A 23,875-nucleotide genomic window follows, 5' to 3' on the forward strand; every position below is an offset into this window, starting at 1 on the left:
TTATTACCTGTCCCGTTGTATTTTAGTATTTCACAGATCCACAGGGAGAGAGGAATTTTGGCCCTAGTCCACCTCCTGCTGCCTTCCTCAGGCAGGTGTGGGCTGCTACAGATGGTGTTCCCCGACAGGTGGAATCTGTGGCCCGCTCTGTGCCTGGCTCCAGCTGAACTCCGGGCTCTGCCACATGGCCCTGCCCTCCAGGAGCTTACCACTCAGATGAAGGAGTTACACACTGAAGTGGCCATTGCTCTTCAATGAGAGTTCCAGGTGCTGTGAGGAGTGAAGAGGGGTACTGAGTCATGAGCAGTTACTTCTGTGTGTGTACAGATCCCTGGAATCACGATGCTGGAATTGGACCTTGAAAGAGGGATGGGAATTGCGTGGGTAGAATGGGGGTCTTGGAGTAGAATACTGCATGGTGAGGACGCCTCAGAGTAAAAGCAGGCAGGGTGAAATTAGCTTGGCTGTTGTGTCTAATGGTTGGTGCTCAGGGCGGGGGCCAGGTAGGGGGCCAGGTAGGTGGCCAGGTAGGGCTGAGAGAACTGTCACTGCTGTGGTTGTGAACCCCCACCCAGTTGTGTGTAAAGGACTTCTATACCTTATCTCATTGTATCCCCACAATTCCACCATGTGCATGTTTTCATCCACATTTTGTAAATAGAGAAAATGAAGCTTAACAACATTGAGGAACTTGTCCAAGGGCACAACCCCTGATGGGAAGAACATGGGTCCAAGTGTGGGCCTTGACTAAAGAGCCCACAGTCTTGGCTGTCTCGTGGGTCCTTAACTTCCTCTCCTGGTGACAGGAAGCTGGTGAGGCATTGTGCAAGCACTGGTGCCTGGATAAGATTTGTGAAATTGACCCTCCTCCCCGGCAGCAGGGTGACAGAGGAGAGGCATGTGTGGGGTGAGGCTGCAGGCAGGAAACCCGGACTGGAAGCCCTTGCAGTCATTCTGAAGGGAAATGATGTGGCCTGAAGCAGGCAGGTGAAGATGAGGGGACAGATCTGATTGGGGGTGAGGAAGGAAACTTTACATGGTGACCAACTGGATGCTCGTGAGAGAAGGGAAGGCCGGGGGTGACTCCTGGCTTGGTGACTGAGGTGGGATGGCGAGCACCACCTGTTGGGGAAGACCATCCGTTGGAGCCCACTGAACATGAGGACATGGAGAAGGACGTGGGGCCACCTGCTGCCGCCTCCCCTGTCCCAGCCTCCATTGTCTTCCAGGCTCCCTCAGTTTCCCACTGATAATGAGCAGTTTTGTCCTATAGGTTCAGTAAATCTGGGAAAGTTTCTTCAGGGCTTACAGATTGCAGGGTGCCCTCAGGGGCCCAGATGCATGGAAGGCTTCCAGGGAGATGGCTGTGCACAGCTCCTTTCATCCCTTCCCTGGAAGGTTAAAGAGATGGGGAGGTCACATTTAGGTGGACAGGATCAAGCATGGTTTGCTGGGAGAGCCGGCCTGAAGAGAAGGTGGGGATTTAGCTGGGAAAGCTGCCGACCTGGGCATAAAGCAGGAAAGCAACTGGTACAGTCCATGACCAACAGTCAGAATCTGTCCACTGAAAACAAGACATTTGGGCAGTTGGGGCAGAGGCTCACCAAGGGGTGTGGAAGTTAGAGTTGCAGCCAAGGAGTTTGAGACCTTCTGGCAAAAGGTATGAATTCTACCCAGATACTTTCTAAGCAGAAGAGTGGCTGGGAGCTGTGTTTGCTTTCAGTCAGCCATTCTGCTGATCAGTTAGGTTTCAGAATACAAAAATCAGGCCCTCTGCTACTTGAAGGAGTCTGGGCCTCTCTGTGCTCGTGATTCTGATAAACACCAAAGTCTGAGGGCCACTGGGCTAGGTGAATCTTTACTGCAGCATGAATAGAGAGGCCACTTGGAGGCTAGGATGAGGTAATGCAGGCACAGGTGAGGCTGTGGGGGCAGATGAGATCACCACCTGTAGAATTCGGAAAGAGGACTGTCTCCCTGGTCTGACTCAGCAGCACCTGGCTCCCATCCTCCATCCTGAACCCATCATTGGATGGGGCACCACTTTCTCAGTTCTGGCTGATGCTCTGTCCCCTTGGTTCATCTCCCTGACGGCTGAACGTTGGAATGTTCCGGGGAGCCCGGGACCTTTTCCTTTTTTTCTTTTCCTTCTCCTTCCTCGACTTCTTTCTCTTCTCCTTCCCTCTCCTCTTCCTCCTCTGCTTCTTCCTATACTAAAGTTACTTTGTGCAGTTGTTTTAGATACCATCTTTATGCAGACAGCTCCCAAATAGTTATCTGCAGCCCAGACCTCTCTCTGAACACCAGACTCAGATTTCTAAATGCCTTCTCAGCATACCTTCCTCGATGTCCTTAGGCATCTTAAATATTTCCAAAACCAGCCTCCTGATGTCATTATCCCCCAACCACCATCTCTCTCTCTCTCTCTCTCTCTCTCACACACACACACACTGACTCCTGCAGTCTTCTCTATTCTTCCAGAGTCTTGGGGTGGAAACCTTGTCGTCGTGTTTGCCTCCTCTCTCTCATGCTCATGTCCAGTCTATCAGTATAGCTTACTGGCTTTGTCCTCAATGCGTATCAGGGATTAGAATGTTTATCACTGTGCTTCTGGTCTAAGCTACCTCTCACCTGGTTTTTCTGTGTTCGCTGCTGCAACACCCCCGATCCTTGCCCTTGTCCATTTTCCAAGCAGCAGCTGAAATATTCCTTTTATTTTCATTTATTTAATTTTTTAAAAAAGATTTTATTTATTTATTTTTAGAAAGTGGGGAAGGGAAGGAGAAAGAGAGGGAGAGATGTATCAATGTGTGGTTGCCTCTCAAATGCCCCCAACTGAGGACCTAGCCCAGGCGTGTGCCCTGACTGGGAATCGAACCTGTGACTCTTTGGTTCACAGATCAGCACTCAATACACTGAGCCACACCAGCCAGGGTTCATTTATTTAATTTGATTTAATTATGTTTTACTGTGTAAAATTGGTATACAACATTACATATATTTCACGTATACAACAGTATAGTTCAATATTTGTATATACCACATAGTGATCACCATCCATCCATCCATCACCTGCAATTGATCCCCTTCACCCATTTCTTCCTCCTTCAGCCCCTTCATGCTCTGGTAACCACCAGTCTGTGCCCTGTACCTATGAGGGTTTTTTTTGTTTTGTTTTGTTTTCTTTTATTAGATTCTGCATGTAAATGAAATCTTAGGATATTTGTCTTTCTCACCATGTCTTGGTGAGTTTTTGTCTTTCACAACAAATTCCACTACTGTTGTTTCAGTGGGTAGTTAAATAAGATGTTTGGGCCCTGGCTGGTGTAGCTCAGTGGATTGAGTGCGGGCCTGTGAATCAGACTATCAAGGTTCGATTCCTAGCCAGGGCACATACCTGGGTTGCAGGCCAGTTCCCAGCGGTGGACGCATGAGCGGTGGACGCATGAAATATCAACCATACATTGATATTTCTCTCCCTCTCTCCTTCCCTTCCCCTCTAAAGATAAATAAATAAAATCTTTAAAAAAAATAAGATGTTTGGGGTCGATCTGTATTTACCTGAGGTCTATCTTGCTTACTCCTGGTCAAAACAAGGAGGTTGGTTTATACTGATTTTTCAGATGAGAATTGAGGCTCAGGGAGATTAAACAATTTGTCTGAAGACCTACAGCCGTTAGCAGCAGAGCCCCAGTTTCAACCCAAGACTGTCTGCCTATAGAGGTGTTAGTTGACAAAGAATGTGATCTAGCCATTGCCATCAATTTCCTTCATGTGTCTTCCTCCATCTCTTTTTTTAATGCTGTAAATGGCTTCTTGCTCTAGTGTTCCCCCAAAATGTTTCCTGTATCATTTAAGAGGCTTTCTCTGAAGTTTAGAGATATATAGCAAGAGGTCTCTCTTACTTCTTAACCATTTAAGAGCAGCAGTGGTTTATATATAACCTGCAAATTATAAGGAAAAGACTTGGTTTTGTTGTGATATGGTGACACTCTACCCCCTGTCGGCCACTTAGAGAAGGGAGAAGCATGAGATGAAGGGAGGGTCCATTGGCTGCGAGTCCCTTCCCCAGGCCTTGCCTTCCACTCGGGGACCTTGGCCCTTGTCTGGATGCAGCTCCCAGGGAGTCAGGACTCAGCTCTGGCACAGGAGACCCTGGAGGAGCAGGGGCACCAGGGACGCCAGGTCTGTTTCTGATTCCTTCCTGCATCTAGAACGCTGTGAGCCTGCCCAAAACACTTGCAACCCCACCACTTTTACTGAGAGAAAACTAGTTTATGAAATGAAGCGAAAGCTTGCAGTTCAGTCTGGGTGGAAAATGTTCAAGTTTTCTTGTACAAAACTTACCTTCATCAGTGGTTCCTGCCTACTTCTGATTCTCCTTGGCTGAACTTGAAAGTACAATGGTTAATACATTATCTAAATCACTGCGTGCCTCGGAGCACACCAGATGTTGGGCAGCAAACTGTGGCTCACTTTCTAAATTTCCTAAGACATACAGATCATGCGCCCTAATCAACTCTAATGAGCCAAAGCAGCCTTTGTGTGGTGCTGTTCATGTGGCCTTGACATCCGTCCCCAGACACTGTCACTCTAAAACGTGGCTGTTCCTTCTCTGTTGGCTGGTCTTAGAGCTATTTTTTCCTGGCTGGTAGCACAGAGAAGGGAAAGCCCTACAGTAGGGGGAGTGGCGGCCTCAGACCCCGTCATGGATAGGATGGTCCATGGAGAGGATCTAGAGGATGCACAGCTGGAGAGGCCTGTGGGTGAGGGGAAGGGGGAATGAAGAATGGACTATGTCTTCCCTCAGACAACATTTTTCTTGGTATAAGAAGCCTGCCTGTTCATCAGGATCAAAGGCAGGGCTCCTGATAGTCCAGGTTTCCAGAGAGAAGGAAAACACTTTTAGGCACTGTAACACCTGTCGCTGCCCTGAGTATTTTAAGAGCAACATCCCCCTCTGTCTGCTCCTCTTCTTCCTGGCCCGGTGGGGCACCTCTCCTTAGAGTCCCCAGGGCACAGTGTCTACCCCTGTATCTTCCACTCTATGTCAGCCCCTGGGTGGCCGCTACAACTCCCCTCTCACTGGTAGAGAACATGAGTTCAATTCTGTTGGCCACCACCTGCTTGGAGGTTGCCTTGATTTTGCTTGTCCCTTAGGAGTGCATTCTGAATCTGGCTTTCTTTCCCAGCCCCTTTGGTTATTGCCTCTCCTGGTTGCACTCCCTGGCCTCTTTGCCTCACTTGTCGCCAAGAGGTGGCCTGGCATGGAGCTCCCTGCACTCTAGCCCCAGGTGTCTGGTGAGCCCAGGCTCCCAAGGGAGGTGATGTGTCTCTGCGGGGATGAGCAGACACAGAAGACGCCAGGCACACTGGTTGCTGCCAGATGACATGTTTGCCTCTGAGACCCCATGTTTCTGGAGGGCAGGGATTTTCCCATCGTGCATTACTGATGGGCACCCAAACCTTGACAGTGGTGAGGGGAGAAAATGGCCATAGTCGCCAGATGGAGATGATTGGTGGCCCCGTGGCTTCCTGTTCCCAAAAGAGCATCCATGTTCATAGATGAGGGCTAGAGGCATTATTCCCATTGCATGTTTTCCCCTCCAAAGGTCTCTTGTATGCTGTGGCACCTCACAGCTGCCCTGTGACAGAGGCTGGCAGGGCCTGTTTACACCTGGTTGTCCTGCCATTGCCTCAGACTGAGCTCATCAGCTGCTCGCAACAGCTTCCCCACTCCTGATTGTGCCCAATCTTACCAGCCCCAGGCTCCTGGGTTGTACGTAGGATACACCCTTGACTCATGCTTCACTTCATGCCAGCTCCCATGGGTCCACCCAACTTGCTGTTTGCCAGGTACAGAGTCATCACTGGGCAGAGGGCCCAAGGGTCATTTTTTGTTGTTGTTTGTTTGTTTCTAAGGCTCATTTTTATGGCCTAACTGCTCCCCACCTTTCACCTTAGTAATAAGGCCCCAAGTAGGGTCAAGCTACTGAACTATGAGATCTTTCCAAATCTGTCATGTTTATATCTGAGATCACTTGATTTGTTGCTCATTGGTACCCAGACCCCTGAAGTAGTGGGTGTGATTCCCAAGCTCTCATTAATTGCCCTCATCATGCTTATGTGTGTTCTCTGCAAGGGTTTGACTCATCTTGAGCAACTGGATGCTCCTGCATAATCTTGTCAATCATTTTGACATTTGCCAACTGCATCCTGCCCCTGCGCACTTCTCTGCCTTTTACTCACTACGCCCTCTGCCTGGAACAGCACTCTTCCCCTTACCTTCTGAGAAAACTACTCATCCTTCAGGACCCAGGGAAATTGCATACCTGCCTTTTTCAGCATGCCTCATGCTGTATCATAATGCTCTGTTCATAGTTTCGTTTTCTGCTCTAGACCATGTGGCCCATGGGGACAGAGACTAGGTCCGATTTATCAATATCCCCCAGTGTCCAGCATAGCAGGATTCAGGGAATGTTGGCTGCATGAATCCACCCATTTGTTCATAAGTGTTTATTCAAACTTCATTGTGACACTCTGCTAGGCACTGGACACGTAGGGGTGAACCAGCAGATAGGGTCTCCTCCCTCCATGGAGGAAAAGGTTAGCAGGGCCGGTTAGCAAGGAAACACATGCATGGACAGGATCCTTTGTAATTGCTGTGCTTTCCAGGGGCTGCTTTAGATGGAGTCATGCAAGGGAGTCTCCTCAAGGTACTCCGTAGCTGAGACCTGCAGGGTGAGAATAAGTCAGCGGTTCAGATTGCTGAGAAAGTGAGCTCAGTGCAGAGGGGTTGGCAGGTGTAAACTTGGACTGGAGACCAAAGCACAAGGAGCCATCCTGCCACACCTCTTTGGTAGATGACAGGAAAGTTTGGGTTTTCTCCTGGGAGGAGTGGGAGGTCCTCAAAGGGAAGGATTTTTACTATCCCAGGTGGCTGAACAGGTGTGAATGTGCTGAAGATTGCCCTGCTTCCACTGCATGCCTTTTCCTGCTGCTGCTTTTTTGGTCCCCACCCAGGCTTGCTTCCTTCTGTTCAGACCCCAAGCTGTGCACACTGTGCTTGCTCTGTGGGTACCTGGGCTGCTCTACTTACCGTGGATCAGCTCTTGTTGCAGGCTTGCCTGACTCCAGCCCTGGTGCTGAGGTGCCAGTGAGGCTCTGCCCCTCTGCGAGCCCCCTTCTCATTCCCCCCGAGACTTGTGCTTCTAGGCTGAAAGGCCTCCATTGCCAACTTTCGCTTTGCAGTGGGCCCTACCTAAGAAGGCTGTGGGCCACTGTCATGGGGAGAGTACTGTCCCAGGAATCAGGAGCACTGCCTCTTAGAATTTTAGTTCTACTCTACCCAGCACCATTCAAGGTGCAGAGTCCCAAATTCTAAGAGCTGGAGAGCCCCTCCAAGCATTCACAGTCCAGCCACTCCCTTAATGCTGAGCCTTCCTTCTGACGGGAGAGATGGCAATCTGTTCCGTCTCCAGACTGCCCTAAGAACAATCTGAACTGTCTTCTTGTGGCCTCTTTCATTTTACTTGCATCCCCCCCACTCCCTGGGTGGCAGCATTTGTAACCCTAAGAAGAGACCCAGCACCTGTCTGGGAAGTGGAGGCGAGTTGTTGTTTGCACTTTCAGCAAAACCTATGTGTGTGCCCAACAGACAGACACACATGCTGTGGAGACCAGATGCTTGGCTCCCATACCCAAGAACAGTGCAGGCCAGGAAACAAGGTCCTGAGTGTTTCTGCTGTGACATTGGGCCTTTGCAGGAAAGAGAGGAAAGTGAGCAGCCACAGAACAGTGGCTTCGGAGAGGATGTGGATAGGAATGTTAGAACACACGGAACCACACTGGGCCGAACCAGTGAGTAGCAGTAAAATAGCCGGGGTTTGACCCAGGTCTTCCACTTACTATGTGACCTCCGAGCCTCAGTATCCTTATCTGGGAGATGAGGATAATAACAGCACCTCACTCACAGGACTGATGTCACAATTAAGTGACTAATTAATATTTCACAGAAAATGCTTAGTACAATCCCTTGCACATTAAGGGGTCAATATAGGTTAGCTTTTTTTTTTTTTTTAAAGTGAGGAGATAACCTCAGGGTGTATTTGTGCCAGGATATTTCAGAGGATGAGAGACTTTAAACTAAACTCAGGGAGGGAGAACCAAGATAACCCCAAGAGGCTGGTTCCTTTGGAGGAGGTAGGCATGGCGAAGACGGATAAACAAGCAGGCGCGTGGCGGGGGAGGGCAGTGATTTATGAGTGCAAAGGCCAGGAAAGGCTCAGACACAGGCACTGAGCCTCAGCAGTCCTGGAAGCACACGGCTCAGGGGAATGCGAGCGGGAGCTTGAACTGTGACAATCACTGTCTCGCTGCTGCAGGTGACTCTGCAGAGCCCAGTGGCTTTTCGTTACAGAAGCAAATGGCATCATGTGCTAGGGAGTCTAGAAAAAAGTGCACTCATGGCCAGAGGGGGAGGCCACAGAGATGGCAGGAACCATAGGCCCGCCACTGGGATTCTTAGGAGAGTGTGCTGTACAACGAGGGAATGAGAGGGCTTTGCGATCTTGTGTGCATCATGTGGGACGCTCTGTAATTTTTCCTTTGTCTTTATTTGAATTTTCAGTAAGAGAAGGAGGAGACTGAGCCAGGAGAAGGAGTCATGGCTTCTGAGGCCAGCCACGCACTGGAAGCCGCCCTGGAGCAGATGGACGGGATCATCGCAGGTGCGGGCAGGGGCGCTGGTGACTGTCGGCTCTTCCTGCACGCCGCGGGGACTGCTTGCTCTCACTTCACTTTTCTTTGCAGCCCAGAGAGGAGCTCCTTGTTAGAGCTGTTGTATTTCATTGTGCATGCCATCTCTTTTTGAAGGGTACAAACTTCTAGAACTCCAATATCTGGTGTGAGTGTGGGTCGCTGTTGAGACAGGGCAGGTGTACCATTTATCAGCATGCAAGTAACTGTGTCACGGTTCAGAGCCTGGCTGCGAGGCAGTTTTGGTGCCATGAGACTGATCTTGTAAGTTCTTCAGGGCACATCCTGGCTTCCTACAGTTGAGCTGAACCTTGAAGTCTTTGCCGACTTAGCCACCTAACATGGGTGTCAGCTCACCTCCCCAGCTGGTCTCCAGCGTGTTCGGGAGCCAGGAGGCAGTTTTGTATTGTTTCACTGCATCACCCAGAGTGTTCTTTATGCTGTATTGCTTTCTATCCATCTCAACTGCTTGGTTTCATTAGTCAATTAGAACCATTTTCTAGGAAAGATCCAGCAAAACTGGTTAGGAAAGGGCTGCCAGTGGGCTGTTCCAGCCGATTAACTCCTTGATAGTGGCACCTGAGCCTGTATTGGTTAGAACAAACCTGTCATTGAAAATCTTTCCCAAAGGGCCCAGGTCTTCTTTCCATCCTCACCTGATGCAGGTCAGTGGCCTTGTTTGCCAATTTGGGGTGCTTCTTTGGGGTTTTGTGCCTTGTTGTGTGGGGCTATGGCTGGAGGAGAAAGGCTTGGGCTGAGTGTGACTGGAGCCCCGGACATGCACAGGTACCTCAGGTACACTGTCCCCTTTCAGGCATTTCCTTTTCCTTCATTCTGCAAAGAGGCATCTGACTCACTAAAGGTTCTGGGTGTTTGTGCCTGGGATTGGGAGGTGTTGAAGCTTCTTCATGTTATTGGTGGTACTATGACATGTTCTAGCTGTCATCTGTCAGGCACTTAATTTCTCAGGGAACACAAGGGCCCGTGGGAGGCAGTGACTAATGCCCCACTTTCCACAGGCACCATAGGTTGGGATGTCCTGTTCTAGATTGGGGCCCCTGAAATCCTACTGAGAGGAAACAGCCCAGAGTGTAGATTTACTACTTCTCAGTCTCATCTGGGCACTCCCAGGGACTCATGTGCACGGAAGTCAGAGCTACAGAGTCAGACCCTCAGACTGGCTCAGGTTTTCAGCACCACTGAGCCCTCAGCCAGAAGCAAGGAGGAGACTCTGGGAGAGCCCCTGGCAGGGCACAGAGCTCTCAGGTGGTGGTGAGGAGTGAATGAGACAGCTCCCGAAGAAGGCAGCCTGTGTGGGCTTGGTCCCTCTTCCTGCCTCGTAACTTCTCCACATGGGCACTCCAGAAACGACAAAGCCTCTGGCAGAATCCCCTCTGTCTCGAAGAGGATTCTGTGGCTGGATCCTTGGGGCCTTGCCTTGGTCCAGGACCTGCAGGTGAGGACTTGGGGTGGGTGTAGAGGGAGGGGCCTTCCTGCTCTTCTAGCACAACACGCTCCTTCCTTCTTCCATTTCCTCAGCCCGCCATCCTGGCAGGTTGTTTCTGGAAGGGCCTCCTGGGCCGCTGTGTCAGGAACAGGCGTCAGTTTGGTAGATGGTGGTCTAAGACATTCTTTGCAGGTCAGTCAGGAGGAGCAGACTGCTCAGTTCAAACTCTAACTCCACCAATCCTACAACAAGCCACTTGTATGATCTGTGTCTTAGGTTCCTCTTATTTATTTACTTATTATTGATTTTAGAGACAAGAAGGAGGGAGAGAGAGGGAAAGAAACATCAATTTGCTCTTCCACTTATTTATGCATTCATTGGTTGATTCCTGTATGTGCCCTGATTGGAGGCTGAACCCCCAACCTTGGTGTACTAGAACGATGCTCTAACCAACTGAGCTCTGGCTAGGGCAGTCTCCTCATATTGAAAATGGGAATAGTAATAGGATCCACCGTAGAGGGGGCTGTGCTTACACATGTAAGGTGCTTAGAACAGTGCCTGTCATGTAGCACTATAACACATTAGCCCTTGATAAATTAATGAGAGACAAAAAATTTCTTATCATCTGAAGTCTTCTCTAGAGACACAGTAGAGTTTTCATTTATTAAGGCCCTTATTTGACCCAATGGAGTTTTGAGATCTTCATTGTATAGGGCTTGAACTTGCCTCAGTAGGCTCATCCAGGGTCTACAAGACTAATGCATAGTCTTCTGAGTGGTCTTTGCTCTGTTCTTGCCCTCTTGTACGCTGCCGTCCTCAGTGTAATCCTTAAAACATAAGTCCCATCTCTCCTCTCCCCAAAATTCTTCAATGGCTTCTCATCTTAGGGTACAATGCAAAGCCACTGTAGCCAGCATAGCCAGCAATGTCCTGTGTGATCTGGCCTTAGGCTGCCTTTATGGCTGCGTCTCCTACCATTTCCCCTCTGGCTTGTCTCACATTAGCGGGGAACACTGGCTGTCTCTGGGCCTTTGTGTCTGCTGTCCCTCTGCTAGGACGCTATCTCCTGGTACACTCCTATTCGATATCTGCTGAAACATCACCAGATCAGAGAGGCTTCCATTGACACCTCTCCCACATTACTCTCTGTCCACGTGTCCTGTTCATGTCTCTTTATAGCACTCACCACCGCCTGACTAATGACATTCATTTTTGTCTCTTTGTGTATTATCTGCCTTCTGCACCAGAATGTCAGTTCCATGAGGACAGAGGCTTTGCCACTCCATCTCCGGTGCCTCAATTGGTCTGCAGCACATAAACATTTGTTTCATAGACATTTGTCACATGTGTGGCGTATGTTTGATTTACTTTGGTGAATAGGTTCTCTTTTTTGTTGGATAGGAGGCAGCTGGTGGTTTCTGTACATATCCTCTACCCGACTGCATACTGAACTTCATTTATTATTTTCTCTACTAGTGCCTTTGTTTGGCTGATTCTTTTGGAAAGGCAAACCACTAATTTTTTATGTTTTTGAAGGCTCCGTGGCTGGCACATCCTGTGAACCATCTCTTAAGTAGTAACTGGCTCCTACAGTGTTTGATAGGCGCTGTTTGACAGATAACCTGACATAGGTCAGCAGTGAGCGTCTGGAGGGCGGATGATTTATGCCATTTTACGATCAAAAGAGCGATGACTGTTGAATGCCTTTGTGCCAGCGACTTTGCCACAAGATTGTTAATATCATCCTCACTTTCAAGGTGGTTGGGCTGAACTGGGCCAAAGGGTTTAGGAATTTTAATGGTTGTTAATGTAGATCATTGGGGAATGAACCCCCACTCAGCCACTTACCCTGGCTGTGGGATCTCTGGGCAAATTGCTTAAATTCTCTGAGCCTCAGTTTCCTTATATATAAAAGTGGTAATAACAGTACCAATCTTATATTATTGGAATGATTATATTAATGCAAATAAGACACTTAGTAAGTGCTCAATTGGTGTAAGTTACTGCTTATTTTGTTGATATCACTGTTGACTTTATTGTTTTGGCTACCCAGAATCCTAGTGCTAGTAAATTGCAGAACTAGGATTTGAGTCCAGGGCTCTCCGAGTTTCTTCTGGGCTGCTTTTATTCTTGTGTTAGTTTTGTGATGGTGTGTAGTTGGGCCTGGAGGCTCTGGGGGGCTGTCTGTGGGAGGAAAGAGTTCACTGGGAGCAAGAATCGGTTCTGCTTTGGCTCCCAAACCCTTACCTAGAATGACTTTGCTCTTATCTCTCTTACACCTTAGACTTTCAAGTAAGGCTTCCTTTGCTTAAAGAGTGGTGTAATTAAAAGAAAGTTTCAAACTGTAGCACCACCTCATGACATCAAAGATCCTGCAGAAATGACATTTTTGTGTGAACATTTAAATCCTCCTTTCTTTATTTCAATTCTTATTAATTTGAAGTCAAAGGATATCAGGTAGTGCCAACACTACCAAAACACCATGGCTTTTGCATCTGTTAAAGCACTCAAAAGAGTACCCACAGACTATATTCTCTCACCTTATGAAAACACAATTATCACTTACTTCAGTAGAAGAAAATGTTATGGGCTTCCTGCACACCCTAGCTCTCAAATAGCAACCATTTATGCAAAAACGATATTGATCCCTACTAAAACAGACATAGTTCCTTCAATAATGGTTATTCTTAATCGTAACACTATATAACAAGGATTTTCCTGTAGTATAATGGGTTACTGTTCACTTTCCAAAAAGAGTACACTTAGGGTATGTGATATTGGTGTTGATATAATTAAGCATTTAATTTTTTAAAGTGTCCTTTTCCTCCAATCAATGCACACAACGCAGGAGATTATCACTCCCATGGACAACCAGGCCAGGAATATTCTGAGGAAGTCCTGATGCCCAAGTCTTCCTGAGGCGTAGTGTGGTGACCCTCATCTTAGGTACTCAGGGGCTCTGGAGGTGTGTGAAAAAGAAATGCCTTGTAAGCAGAAATAGGGCCATTACATGAAACTTTCTTGAATTCTTTTAAAAAATACTTTATTTATTTATTTTTAGACAGAGGGGAAGGGAAGGAGAGAGAGGGAGAGAAACATCAATGTGTGGTTGTTTCTCTCACGCCCCCTACTGGGGACCTGGCTCACAACCCAGGCATGAGCCCTGACTGGCAATGGAACCAGCGACCCTTTGGTTCACAAGCTGGCACTCAATCCACTGAGCCACACCAGCCAGGGCAACTTTCTTGAATTCTTGAAGCTTAAATTGGTATATCCTGGCTGTGACTACTTGTTTGGAACCCTGGAATTCTATGCCAGAAAATTGGGAAGAGATGACTGTTAAAGACTCCAGGACCCTTGTCAAAATGATTTATTTTTAGTACAAAAGACAATTGTCATAGCTTCTGGTACGTATTAACTTTTGATCTGATGTTCCTTTTGATTAGTCTGTTTGATGTACCTGCAAATAATAGTATAATTGAATTACAGGGTTGACAATTGAATTTGAACTCCATATTGCGTAATTACATCCTTCTGGATGGCCCAGAGCAACTGCCACCTATGCTGATTTCGCGTAGGGCTTTATTTGTGGGCTCACAGGCTCAGTGGCTGCTCAGTGAGGCCACTTCTGTAATAGGACCAGAGAACCACACGGTGAGGACACAGAGGGCCACTCATGCCTCCTCACTGTGGCAAGAGGTTACTCATGCGATTATTTGCAAGCTATACCCATCAGTGAGGAATAGTTAAAATGAGTCAGTTTCATGACAGTTATACAAGAGGTTGCTTTGTCTGGGCCTTCCTGCCAATTCTAGTTAGTATCTTCAGCTGGGTTTTGTTTTTGTTTTTGTTTTTGTTTTTTAGATTTAAAGGTTGAGGGTAGAAAAAGTTCTGATCAAGACTGAAATGATTTGTCTTGGCCAGCAATGATTTTAGCTGTGGTGTTAAAATCCACATAATGGGTCCATGCTCGGGACAGGTGATTGGTCTTGTCTATGCCCTTTCTGAGGTCAGTCAGCATGTAGCAATCATTAGCAACAGAGTCGCCTGATTTCCATTCAGGATTCAGGTTGAGAATGTTTTTTTTTAAATATTTTATTTATTTATTTTTAGAGAGAGGGCACGGGAAGGAGAAAGAGTGGAAGAGAAACATCAATCTGTGGTTGCCTCTCATGTGTGCCCTACTGGGGACCTGGCCTGCAACCCAGGCATGTGCCCTGACTGGGAATCAAACCGGCGACCCTTTGCTTCACAGGCCTGTGCTCAATCCACTGAGCCATGCCAGCCAGGGCCGGGTTGAGAATGTTTTGCTGTGACTTTGACCTGAAGAGAGAGTGGAAGTTGGGAGGTATCTAGCAGGCTCAGATGTCAAGGACTACCCTTTGCGTAGAGGTCAAAATGGCCCACAGAGGCAAGCACTGTTCAACAGCATCATTCTCTTTTTTCTCCTTGATATACTAAGGGTATTGCCATTTTGCATCCTGGCTTCATGCATAGGCCCCTTGTCCAAACTTTTTCTTTGCTCAAGTCCTAAGCTTTGTCTCCTGTCCCCCTTAAGGGCTCATTCAAGCCTGAGTATTAGGACATCAGGGAGTTGCTGGTGGCCTACAGGGCAAACACCAGCTCAAATGCTCTTATCCCTGAGTTTCTGAGCTCTGAAGGTTTCCTTCAGTTCAGTTGCTTTAAAAAGTATGTGTGTGTTTCTGCATCTTTGGAGGATTTTCCCCATGCACCTCGGCTGCTCCTGCCTGCCCTACCACTGCTGTAATGCTGTCAGCCTCCTTGGCTTATCCGTCTTCAAAGCAGCAGTGGCAGGTTGATTCCTCACATCTCATCTCTGACCCAATCGTCTGCCTCCATTTTCTGATGTAAGAGCTCATGTGGTCTATAAAATCCCTTTGGCCACATCGGTAACACACTTACAGGTTCCAGGGATTAGGTTGTGGACATCTTTGGGAGAGTCATTATTCTGTCTAGCACAGTGATCAGGGAACAACATCCCTTTATTCTACTCCCTAGTTTTAAACCAGTTAAGGAATGGACAGAAAGGGAGGCCAAAATATCAGCTTTATCATTAGTTTTATTGATTAGGAAGGTTAGCTTGACCTAAAGCCACAATTAAGATCCTGACTACTATCTTCCAACACACACACACACACACACACACACACACTCTCTCTCTCTCTCTCTCTCTCTCTCTCTCTCTCTCTCTCCCCCCCCAAATTGAACTTAATCCCAAACTAGGGACTTCCATGCTGCTGTGGCAGAGTTGAGCTCAGAAAACTTCCCTGAGGAAAATGCTGTCAGCCAGGGGCAGGTGGCATCAGAGAGAATTCCTTCATCAGAAGAGTCATTCCTCCTTTGAGAAAAAACTGAGAGAGGGGAGGCAGGGGAGAGGCCACAGATGTTCCCTTAGTGGAAACCACCCTCCCTTCCCATGAAAATAGAGACACGGGAATAGGTCCCCTTCACCACAGTCCCTGACTTTTGTTGAGACTTCCTGTATGGTCTTGTCTATGTCCAATTTTGAAAAAGTGCTTTTATGTGCTGGAACATAATGTGCCATCTCTAGATGTTTGGAACATAGTTTACTATTTGCCCTTTGTTGTTTTGATAAATCACTCCTTTATTTATTTTTTAATTATATTTTATTGATTATGCTGTTACAGTTGTCCCACTTTTTCTCTCTTTGTCTCCCTCCACCAAGCACCTCCTAGTTCCTCAGGCAATCCCCACGCCATTGTTCATGTCCATGGGTCATGCGTAGGTTCTTTGGCTACTCCACTCCCTATACTGTACTTTGTATCTCCATGGCTACTCTGTAACTACCTGTTTGTATTTCTTGATCCCCTCACCTCTTCACCCATTCCCCCATAACCCCATAACCCCCTCGCATCTGCCAACCATCAAAATACCCTCCATAGCCATGATTCTGTCTGTTCTTCTTTGCTTAGATTGGTTTTTAGATTCAATTGTTGATAGATATGTATTTATTGCCATTTTATTGTTCATAGTTTTGATTTTCTACTTTTTCTTAACTGAGTCCCTTTAACATTTCATATAATAATGGTTTGGTGATGATGAACTCCTGTAGTTCTTCCTTGTCTGGGAAGCTCTCTATCTGTTCTTCAATACTAAATGATTATCTTAGCTGGGGAGAGCAATCTTGGCTTTAAGTCCCTGCTTTTTATGACTTTGAATATTCCTTGCCAGTTCCTTCTACCCTGCAAAGTTTCTTTTGAGAAACCAGCTGACAGTCTTATTGAAACTCCCCTGTAAGTAACTAATGCTTTTTTTCTTGCTGCTTTTAAGATTCTCTCTTTATCTTTAGTCTTTGGCATTTTAATTATGAAGTGTCTTAGAGTGGGCCTCTTAGCATCCCTCTTGTTTGGGACTCTTTGTGCTTTCTGGTTGGCATGTCTGTGTTCTTCACCAGATTAGGGAAGTTTTCTTTCATTATTCTTTCAGATAGATTTCCAATCTCTTGCTCTTTCTCTTCTCCTTCTGGCACCCCTATGATGTGAATGTTGGACCTTTTGAACTTGTTCTAGAGGCTGCTTATAAATATCCTCATTTCTTTGGATTCTGTTTTCTTCTTCTTGTTCTGCATGGGTTTTTGTTTTGGGTTTTTTTTTTTTTTTTTGCTTCCTTATGTTCCAAATCATTGATCTGATTCTTGCCTTCATCTGCTCTACTGTTGTTTCCTTCTAAATTGTTCTTTATGTTAATTAGTGTATCCTTCTTTTCTGACTGGATCTTTTTTATGCTGTTGAGGTCCTCACTAAGTACCTTGAGCATCCTTATAACCAGTGTTTTGAACTCCGCTTATGATAGATTTCTTATCTCCATTTCATTTAGTTCTTTTCCTGGAATTTTGATCTGTTCTTTCATTTTGGCCATGTTTCTTTGTCTCCTCATTTTGGCAGCCTCCCTGTGTTTGCTTCTGTGTCTTAGGTAGAGCTGCTGCTACTCCCTGTCTTGGTGGTGAGGCCTAATGTAGTAGTTATCCTGTAGGGTCTGGTGGCACAGCCTCCCCATCACACAAGATGGGTACTCAAGGTGTGCCCTTCATGTGGGCTGAGTACACACTTCTTCTGTAGTTGAGACTTGATTGCTGTTGGCAGGTCAATGGGAGGGATTTATCCAGGTCAGTCAGCTGCAAGAACTGGCTGTGATCACTGACCCCCAACTTCTGCCTTCCATAGAGGATCAGCTGTATGGGAATAGGGTGGTAGTGCTGTGATGTGGTCTGTACTTATCCACTGGGTGTGAAGTCTCTGGAGCTTCCCCGGTGGTGCAGGCCAAGATCAGCTTCCGCCTGTGTTTTGCCCAGGGCCACTCTGAGCTATAAAGCAATCTGAGATGGCTGCTTCTTGTGCTGGGCTTGGAGATTCCCAGGTGAAGCCAAGCTGGGAATCTAAGCTGGTTGCTGCTAGTGCCAGGCCTGGGGTCACTTAGCAAGAGGTACTGGGACTGGGGTCTCACTGAGGCTGGGTCTCACTGAGGCTGGGTCTCACTGAGGTCTCACCAAGCAGCCATTCATATGGAAAAGCATCTTGGGTGGGCCCCAAAGTTAGATGGGACAGAATCTTGGGGTATCTCTAGGGAGAGGCAAACAGTGTTAGCCATTTTAATTGACTCAAATACAGCACCAGCCTGCTGGCTGTGTGACTCTGTGGGGGGTGTTCAGAAAAGGGACAATGGCCTCTGCCCGCCTTTCTGTGCCCCCAGCTCTTACCTTGATACCAGACACCAGAGTCTCCCTGTATGCCACTGGTACCTTTCAAGCTGCTACCCTAGTGCTGTAGCTCAGAAGGAGTAAGTCTGAGTGCATCTATGTGTGGGTTTGTTAAGAGGAACTGCTTGGGATTCTAGAAGTTTCTTCCACCAATTCAACCCTAGCTATTTTTTGCAGCCCAAAGTTATAGGGACTTGTCTTCTTGGTACTGGTATCCTGTGCTAGGGGGCCTGGTGTGGGACTGGGACTCCTTGCTTCTGAGATATCCCACCCGAATTTTTATTTACCAAGTGTGGATGTGGGACCAGCCTGTTTCGTGTCTCCTCCCCTCCTACCAGTCTGGATGGATGTGGTTTCTTTAATTCCATAGTTGTCAGACTTTCATTCAACTCTATTTCTGACGGTTCTGGGTGAAGTTGTTCTCTATTTTAGTTGTAGTTTTGATGTGGTTGTGCCTGAAGGCAAGCTGTGTTTCCCAATGCTGCCCTCTTGACCTGAAGTCCATGTAAAAGCATTTGGTCTGGTATTTTCTCTGTGAAAAAAAAAATGAATTGTGGTTCAATTTTTATAGGACTATCTAGATCATCTTAAAACTAGTTTTCTCATTTTATCCAGTGATAATGTATGTATTTGTGTGTGTGTATGGCTGTTACAATAGTCTGATCAACACACCTGCTTCATTGTATGGAATATTTCATTTTATCTTTGAACACTTCATATTCTAATCATTCAGCATCATAATTTTTGTGCATCTCCCTTGATAACATTAAAAAACTAGATTTCTTTTATTCCATTATTCAAATTTTTGAGTTTGAATAATTGAGTTTAATGCATTTATAATTATTATAATTACTGGTATAAAGGTGTATGTGTACTTACTTTTCTGTTTTATGTTGTCCAAGACCACAGAGTGATAGAAGGTTAGTGAGAACCTCAGTCTTACCACCTACTTGTGGCCTGACTCATTCTACATTTATAAAGTGGTGCGTGTATGTGTGTGTGTGTGTGCGTATTGGAGTTTGTCCAGGACAGAGAGGGATTACTCAGCGGTTGTGTGGAGATTAGGAGTCTTGTGCTTCTGTCCATTTTCTGATCTGAAGTTTGGTGGGGTCTTCCCAGTCTCCAGAGAGTGCTGAGCACACGCCCAAGCGTGGGTCATCAGGCAGTCTTTGAGCTCCCCAGAGCCAGGACTTGTTTGTGGACTGTGACCCACTATTCCTTCTATCCTGCACTTTGAGAAAGCAAACCGGCAATCAAATGGTAATTGTTTCCTTCTGTGTGGATTTCTCATTCCAGAGACTGCCATGGTGAGTAGGAAATTGGCTCTTAGAAGAGTAAAGGGACCTGGATTAGACATCAGGCTTGCAGTGCAACTGTGGATGGGGTGGCCCTACTGCCCACATTTTCCATCTGCTGGCCTTATAAACAGTTCAAATGCCCTAGAAATTGCGCCATCTAAACCGTACTTTCTAAAGTGATTCTTACTGCTGAAAGGAGCTCAGAAATCCTTTGTTAGATTGTGTCGCCCCAGTTTTGGTTTGAAAAATATATCACTGTACTTAAACAAAAAAGAATAAGACTTTTTTTTTCTAACAGTGGAGTTTAAAAAGGGAAAAACTGTCCTATGGGGACATATCAAATGAGGAAGGGCTGATCCAATATCCCAGATTTCTGAGGAAGTCTAAGCACTCTTTCCCTTTGCTGTTCATCCGGGCATCTGTGTGGACATTCAGCCCCACTCCCCTTCAACGTCTGCTGGGTAGGGTATGGCACTGGGAACCCATCTAATTGTGGCAGGGACTCTGCCTTCTGAGATTTCCTGTCTGTAATGGGGAGATGCAGTGTGGGTATACAGAGTGATTAGTACGGGTTAAAAGTGTGAGTACATCAGCGGATACAGTTTTCCAACTTGATAAGATCCAGAAAGCAAGTCCGATTCACTGAACCCTCACTAGTATGGACATAGTGTCACTCCTGCTCCTTCTCCTCATCAGGGCACGTCACTGGGGCAGCCCAGAGCCAGGAACCGCCCAGGGGTGAAAGGACAGGGGTGCCCATGCAGGGACGGGAGGACTGCTTGGTGGTTGTATGTGCAGACAGCCTGCCACAGCAATTTAAATGAAAACAAGATTATTAATCTAAAAACTGGAGAATATCATCTCACTGTTTTAGCTAGCATGTTTTTGGTCGGCAGTGAGGGCTGGCTATGTTTCCCCAGGTGTCTAATGGGGTGAGGTCCATATCTTAGCCCCATTGGGCACAGTTATCTGCCTCTGACAGGTCTCTTCCTGTCACACCAGGATTGAAGATGGTTTCTGCAGCGTTTACTTTGTAAGTGATTCTGCCGAGGCTTTTTATCCATCCTTTCCCCCTCCCCTTTCACTACCTTTGCTCTTTGCTGGTTCCCTGCCCATGATGTCTGCCTTTCTTACCAAGATTCCCACCTCTCTCTTGTTTTAGGCACGAAAACAGGTGCAGATATTAGCGAGGGTACCTGTGAGCCCGGACTGACCTCATCGGCCTCCTTCTTGAATCCTTTCCCAGTGCTCCATCTTATTGAGGACCTGAGACTGGCCCTGGAGCTGCTGGAGCATCCTCAGGAGAGAGCAGCGCTCCTGAGCCAGATCCCGGGCCCCACAGCTGCCTACATAAGGGAGTGGTTCACGGAGAGCTTGGTGAGTAGGCCCGTGGCCTATTTGGGGAACCAGTGGGGAGCATAATCACAGAGCCCAAGAAACGCCACCACTGCCTGGGCATGTTACTTCCTCTGCACGCCTTCCTGTCTTTAATTGCTTCCAGTGCAGCTTTAGTCAGCTCCCACAGGGTGGTCCTTCCCAGGGGGAGGGTCGGACCCAAACAGCTATGCTACACAGTCAGCCCGCCTGTGCCTTCCAGCCTCTGTCCCAAGAAATGGAAATCCAGGCCCAGAGAAGAGCAGATGTGGAAGGCTTTTCCCTCCAGGGTGACATGGGCCGCTCACCGAGTTACAGTCCCTAGATGGAGTGTCTAACCCCGACTGAACCCCAGCTCCTTTTCCTTACAACAGATGAGACCTTTGCTACCTCTCCTGTTGCCCCACTCTTCAGACCTCCTTGCCCTGGAAATGCTTCTCGTCCCTAGAGTGAGTGCAGGTTTCTTTACTCTCCTCCTCCTCGCTGTAGATCGAGCCCCACACCTGCTAGTTTCTAAGGGCCGTGGACGAGTAACCACAGCTGTAAGTATGTGGCTTTGGTTACTCGTCTCCCTCCCTGTGGAGGCCAGCTGGTCAACATTAAGAGACTAGTAACATCTGGAAGTGGGTCAGGTGAGAAGCTAGCCCACTGAGGAGCTGATCTGGAGTGAAATCACTCCAGGGCTGAAGGGAGGAACCTGGGAGCCAGAGGAAGCATGTGATTGCCTACGCTGAGGTGGAGGGTGGACGCTGGGATGCAGTCTTCTAAAGCTAGGGGCCTGCGGAGCAGAGTCAAAATTGGAAAGCTCACATAGATCGAGGAAGGCAGGAATGGAACCACTGGGTGGGGAGGGGGCTTGATGATGGAAACCACAGACCCAGGAGGGTGAGGCGCCCCTGTCCAGAGCCACATCATTTGTCATGGTCCATCCCAGATGTCCTCATCTGCTTTCTGTTCAAGAGTCCTCTGTCAGTACTCTCATCCCCATGCCTTTCTGTGAACACTGAAGCATTCATATGTGTTCATAACATAACTCGTTATATGTGTTATTTGGTGTTTTGATTTTATGGGCCAAGGGTGTCACACATATCTTCACAGGGGGCCACATCAGCCTCACAGTTGCCTTCGAAGGGCTGAATGTAATTTTAGGACTGTATAAATGTAACTACTCTTAACTAGGTGCAAGGAGCTCAGCATTGCGGCCGGGCTGGATAAAACAAGATGGAGGGCCAGATTCAGCCCACAGGCCTTGTGTTTGCCACCTGTGACATAGGCTCTCTGCCTGGTATTCTGTATATGCATAGTACATGTAGTAGGGAGAAAGATGTCTACATACTAATTGCCAGAACCTGTGAATATGTTATGTTATGTTATGGCAAAGGGGAAGGTAGTGAGTGGAGTTAAGGTTGCTGATCAGCTGAGTTTAAATGGGGCACGTGGTCTGGATCATCCAATGTACTCACCGGAGCCCTTGCAAGTGGGAGGGAAGGCGGAGTCAGTGTCAGAGTGACGTGATTCAGACCCTCTGCTGCTGGGTTTAAAGAGGGGAAAGAGGCCAAGAGCTGAGGGATATAGGCAGCCGCTCAGCTGGGAAGGGGGACCCTCCCCTAAAGCCCCCTGCCAGCACCTGGATTTTAGTCCAGTGAGACCCATTTTGGACTTCTGACTCCCAGACCTAAATATAATACTTTGTGTTGCTATAGGCCACTTGGTTTGTGGTAACTTGTTCATGTGGCGATAGGAAACCAATACAACTGGATGCTACTCAGAGAGGAGGTGGGGAAGGTTGCTGGGTGGGCTCAGGTGGGCCTGTCACAGTTCAGGTTTGAAAACCTGCTTCTCCTTTTCTCCCTGAATGAAGACAGTCCTTGGTGGGACTGTCTTCAGATGTGTGCTGGTAACGGACAGAAGCCCTCGTTGCTCACCCGCTCGCTCCTTTAACCGCAGTTGGGAGTTGCAGGGGGAATGGCTTCTGTAGTTAGTTCTCTTGTTCCTCTCCCACAGCTGCAGGGGGGCCCCTTCTGCTCCCCTAGAGTTCCACGCGGAGCCCTCTGCTGTGACCGTACCGCAGCCTCCACAGCGCTGATCCCGGCTTCTCTCCAGTCACCTCTGGCCATCTTTTGCCCACCTCCCTGGGTATCTGTGGTTCCTATAGCCCGCTTTCCTCTGGGCGTGGATGCCAACCCTCTCTGTGTTCCTGCTTGCACCGCCGACTCAGGCTGCAGTGTTTAGAGGTAGTTTTCTGACAGCTCCATAATCCTTCAGTCTGAAGCCCTTGGGTCCAGATGTGTTTTCGAACTCAGAACTATTAAACGGTGGAAAGGTGAGGCAGTGGTATATAATATATACCATCTCTAGCAGGTACAGGGCAGCGAACACATGAACAGTTCTTCAGAAAACTTGCGAGCATCCCCATGAAGTGGGATGAAGAAAGACCATATTCTCCTGCCAGTTCAGGTCAGATATGCTGCCAATTAAGTTTGGCACCAACATTATTTTTAATAACACAAACAAACTTGGTTTTCAGAGTTGTTGTGAGTTTTAGAATTGTAGGTAAGAGATAGTTCATGTAATATTCATACATGAAGAATATTCCAGTGCAGAAAGCAAAACGTGAAACCAAGTATTGGGTGTTGGATGTCACCATTCCCAATGTCCATCAGCCATAATCCCTCTGAGAGTTACTTGCTAACTCACTCTGTCCTTGGCTGTCCTGTCACCATGTGCCTGGGCCCCTTTGGTAACTCCCAGCTTCCTCTGCAGTTCCCTGAACATTTCATTAGGCTGCAGAGCAGTTTTGCACCTTTTTATTTTAAACTCCTCATCACAGCTCTGCTCAGGTCCTTACCACACATAACCGAGAAGTTCATTGGCGTGTCTCCGCCTGCAGACCCAGTCTGCCCAGAGTACAGAGAAGAGCTGGTGTTTTATTCTTTCCAGCAACTACGTATTTTCACCTCGTACGGATGCGCCTGAATATGTGACCGTGTCTCTAGTATTGGCATTTCAGTTGTCTTTAATCATTCTCAAATACATGGCATTGCTGCAGAGAATTTATTTGTGCAAAAACATTTTTCTTTCTGTCTAGCTAGGTATTTCCTTAATGAAAAGTCCTAAAAGTGGAATTACAGAGTTGAAGTAGGCTTAACAGACAAAATACAGGATGCTCAGTTAAATTTGAATTTTAGACAAGTAACAAATAATTTTTAATAAATACGTCCTATGCACTTTGCTAAATCTGACACCTCTGATCCAAAGGCA

The 23,875-nt window shown here is 47.3% G+C and overlaps 1 protein-coding gene across 3 annotated transcripts in view; it reads left to right on the plus strand.

The window, feature by feature from the left end:
• The window catches only part of PPFIBP2 (PPFIB scaffold protein 2), a 130,845-nt gene that overhangs the window by 23,108 nt on the left and 83,862 nt on the right, over positions 1 to 23,875 (plus strand). For all 3 annotated transcript variants that reach the window (XM_037066984.1, XM_037066985.1, XM_037066986.1), the window contains exons 2-3: positions 8,630 to 8,729; positions 20,403 to 20,617. In XM_037066984.1, the coding sequence (XP_036922879.1) occupies positions 8,666 to 8,729; positions 20,403 to 20,617 (279 nt within the window). In that variant the 5' untranslated portion in view covers positions 8,630 to 8,665. The remainder of the gene's footprint in view (positions 1 to 8,629; positions 8,730 to 20,402; positions 20,618 to 23,875) is intronic.

This window comes from Sturnira hondurensis, unplaced genomic scaffold, assembly GCF_014824575.4.
Source record: "Sturnira hondurensis isolate 20B ecotype Veracruz unplaced genomic scaffold, ASM1482457v3 Scaffold0016915, whole genome shotgun sequence".
NCBI lineage: Eukaryota > Metazoa > Chordata > Mammalia > Chiroptera > Phyllostomidae > Sturnira > Sturnira hondurensis.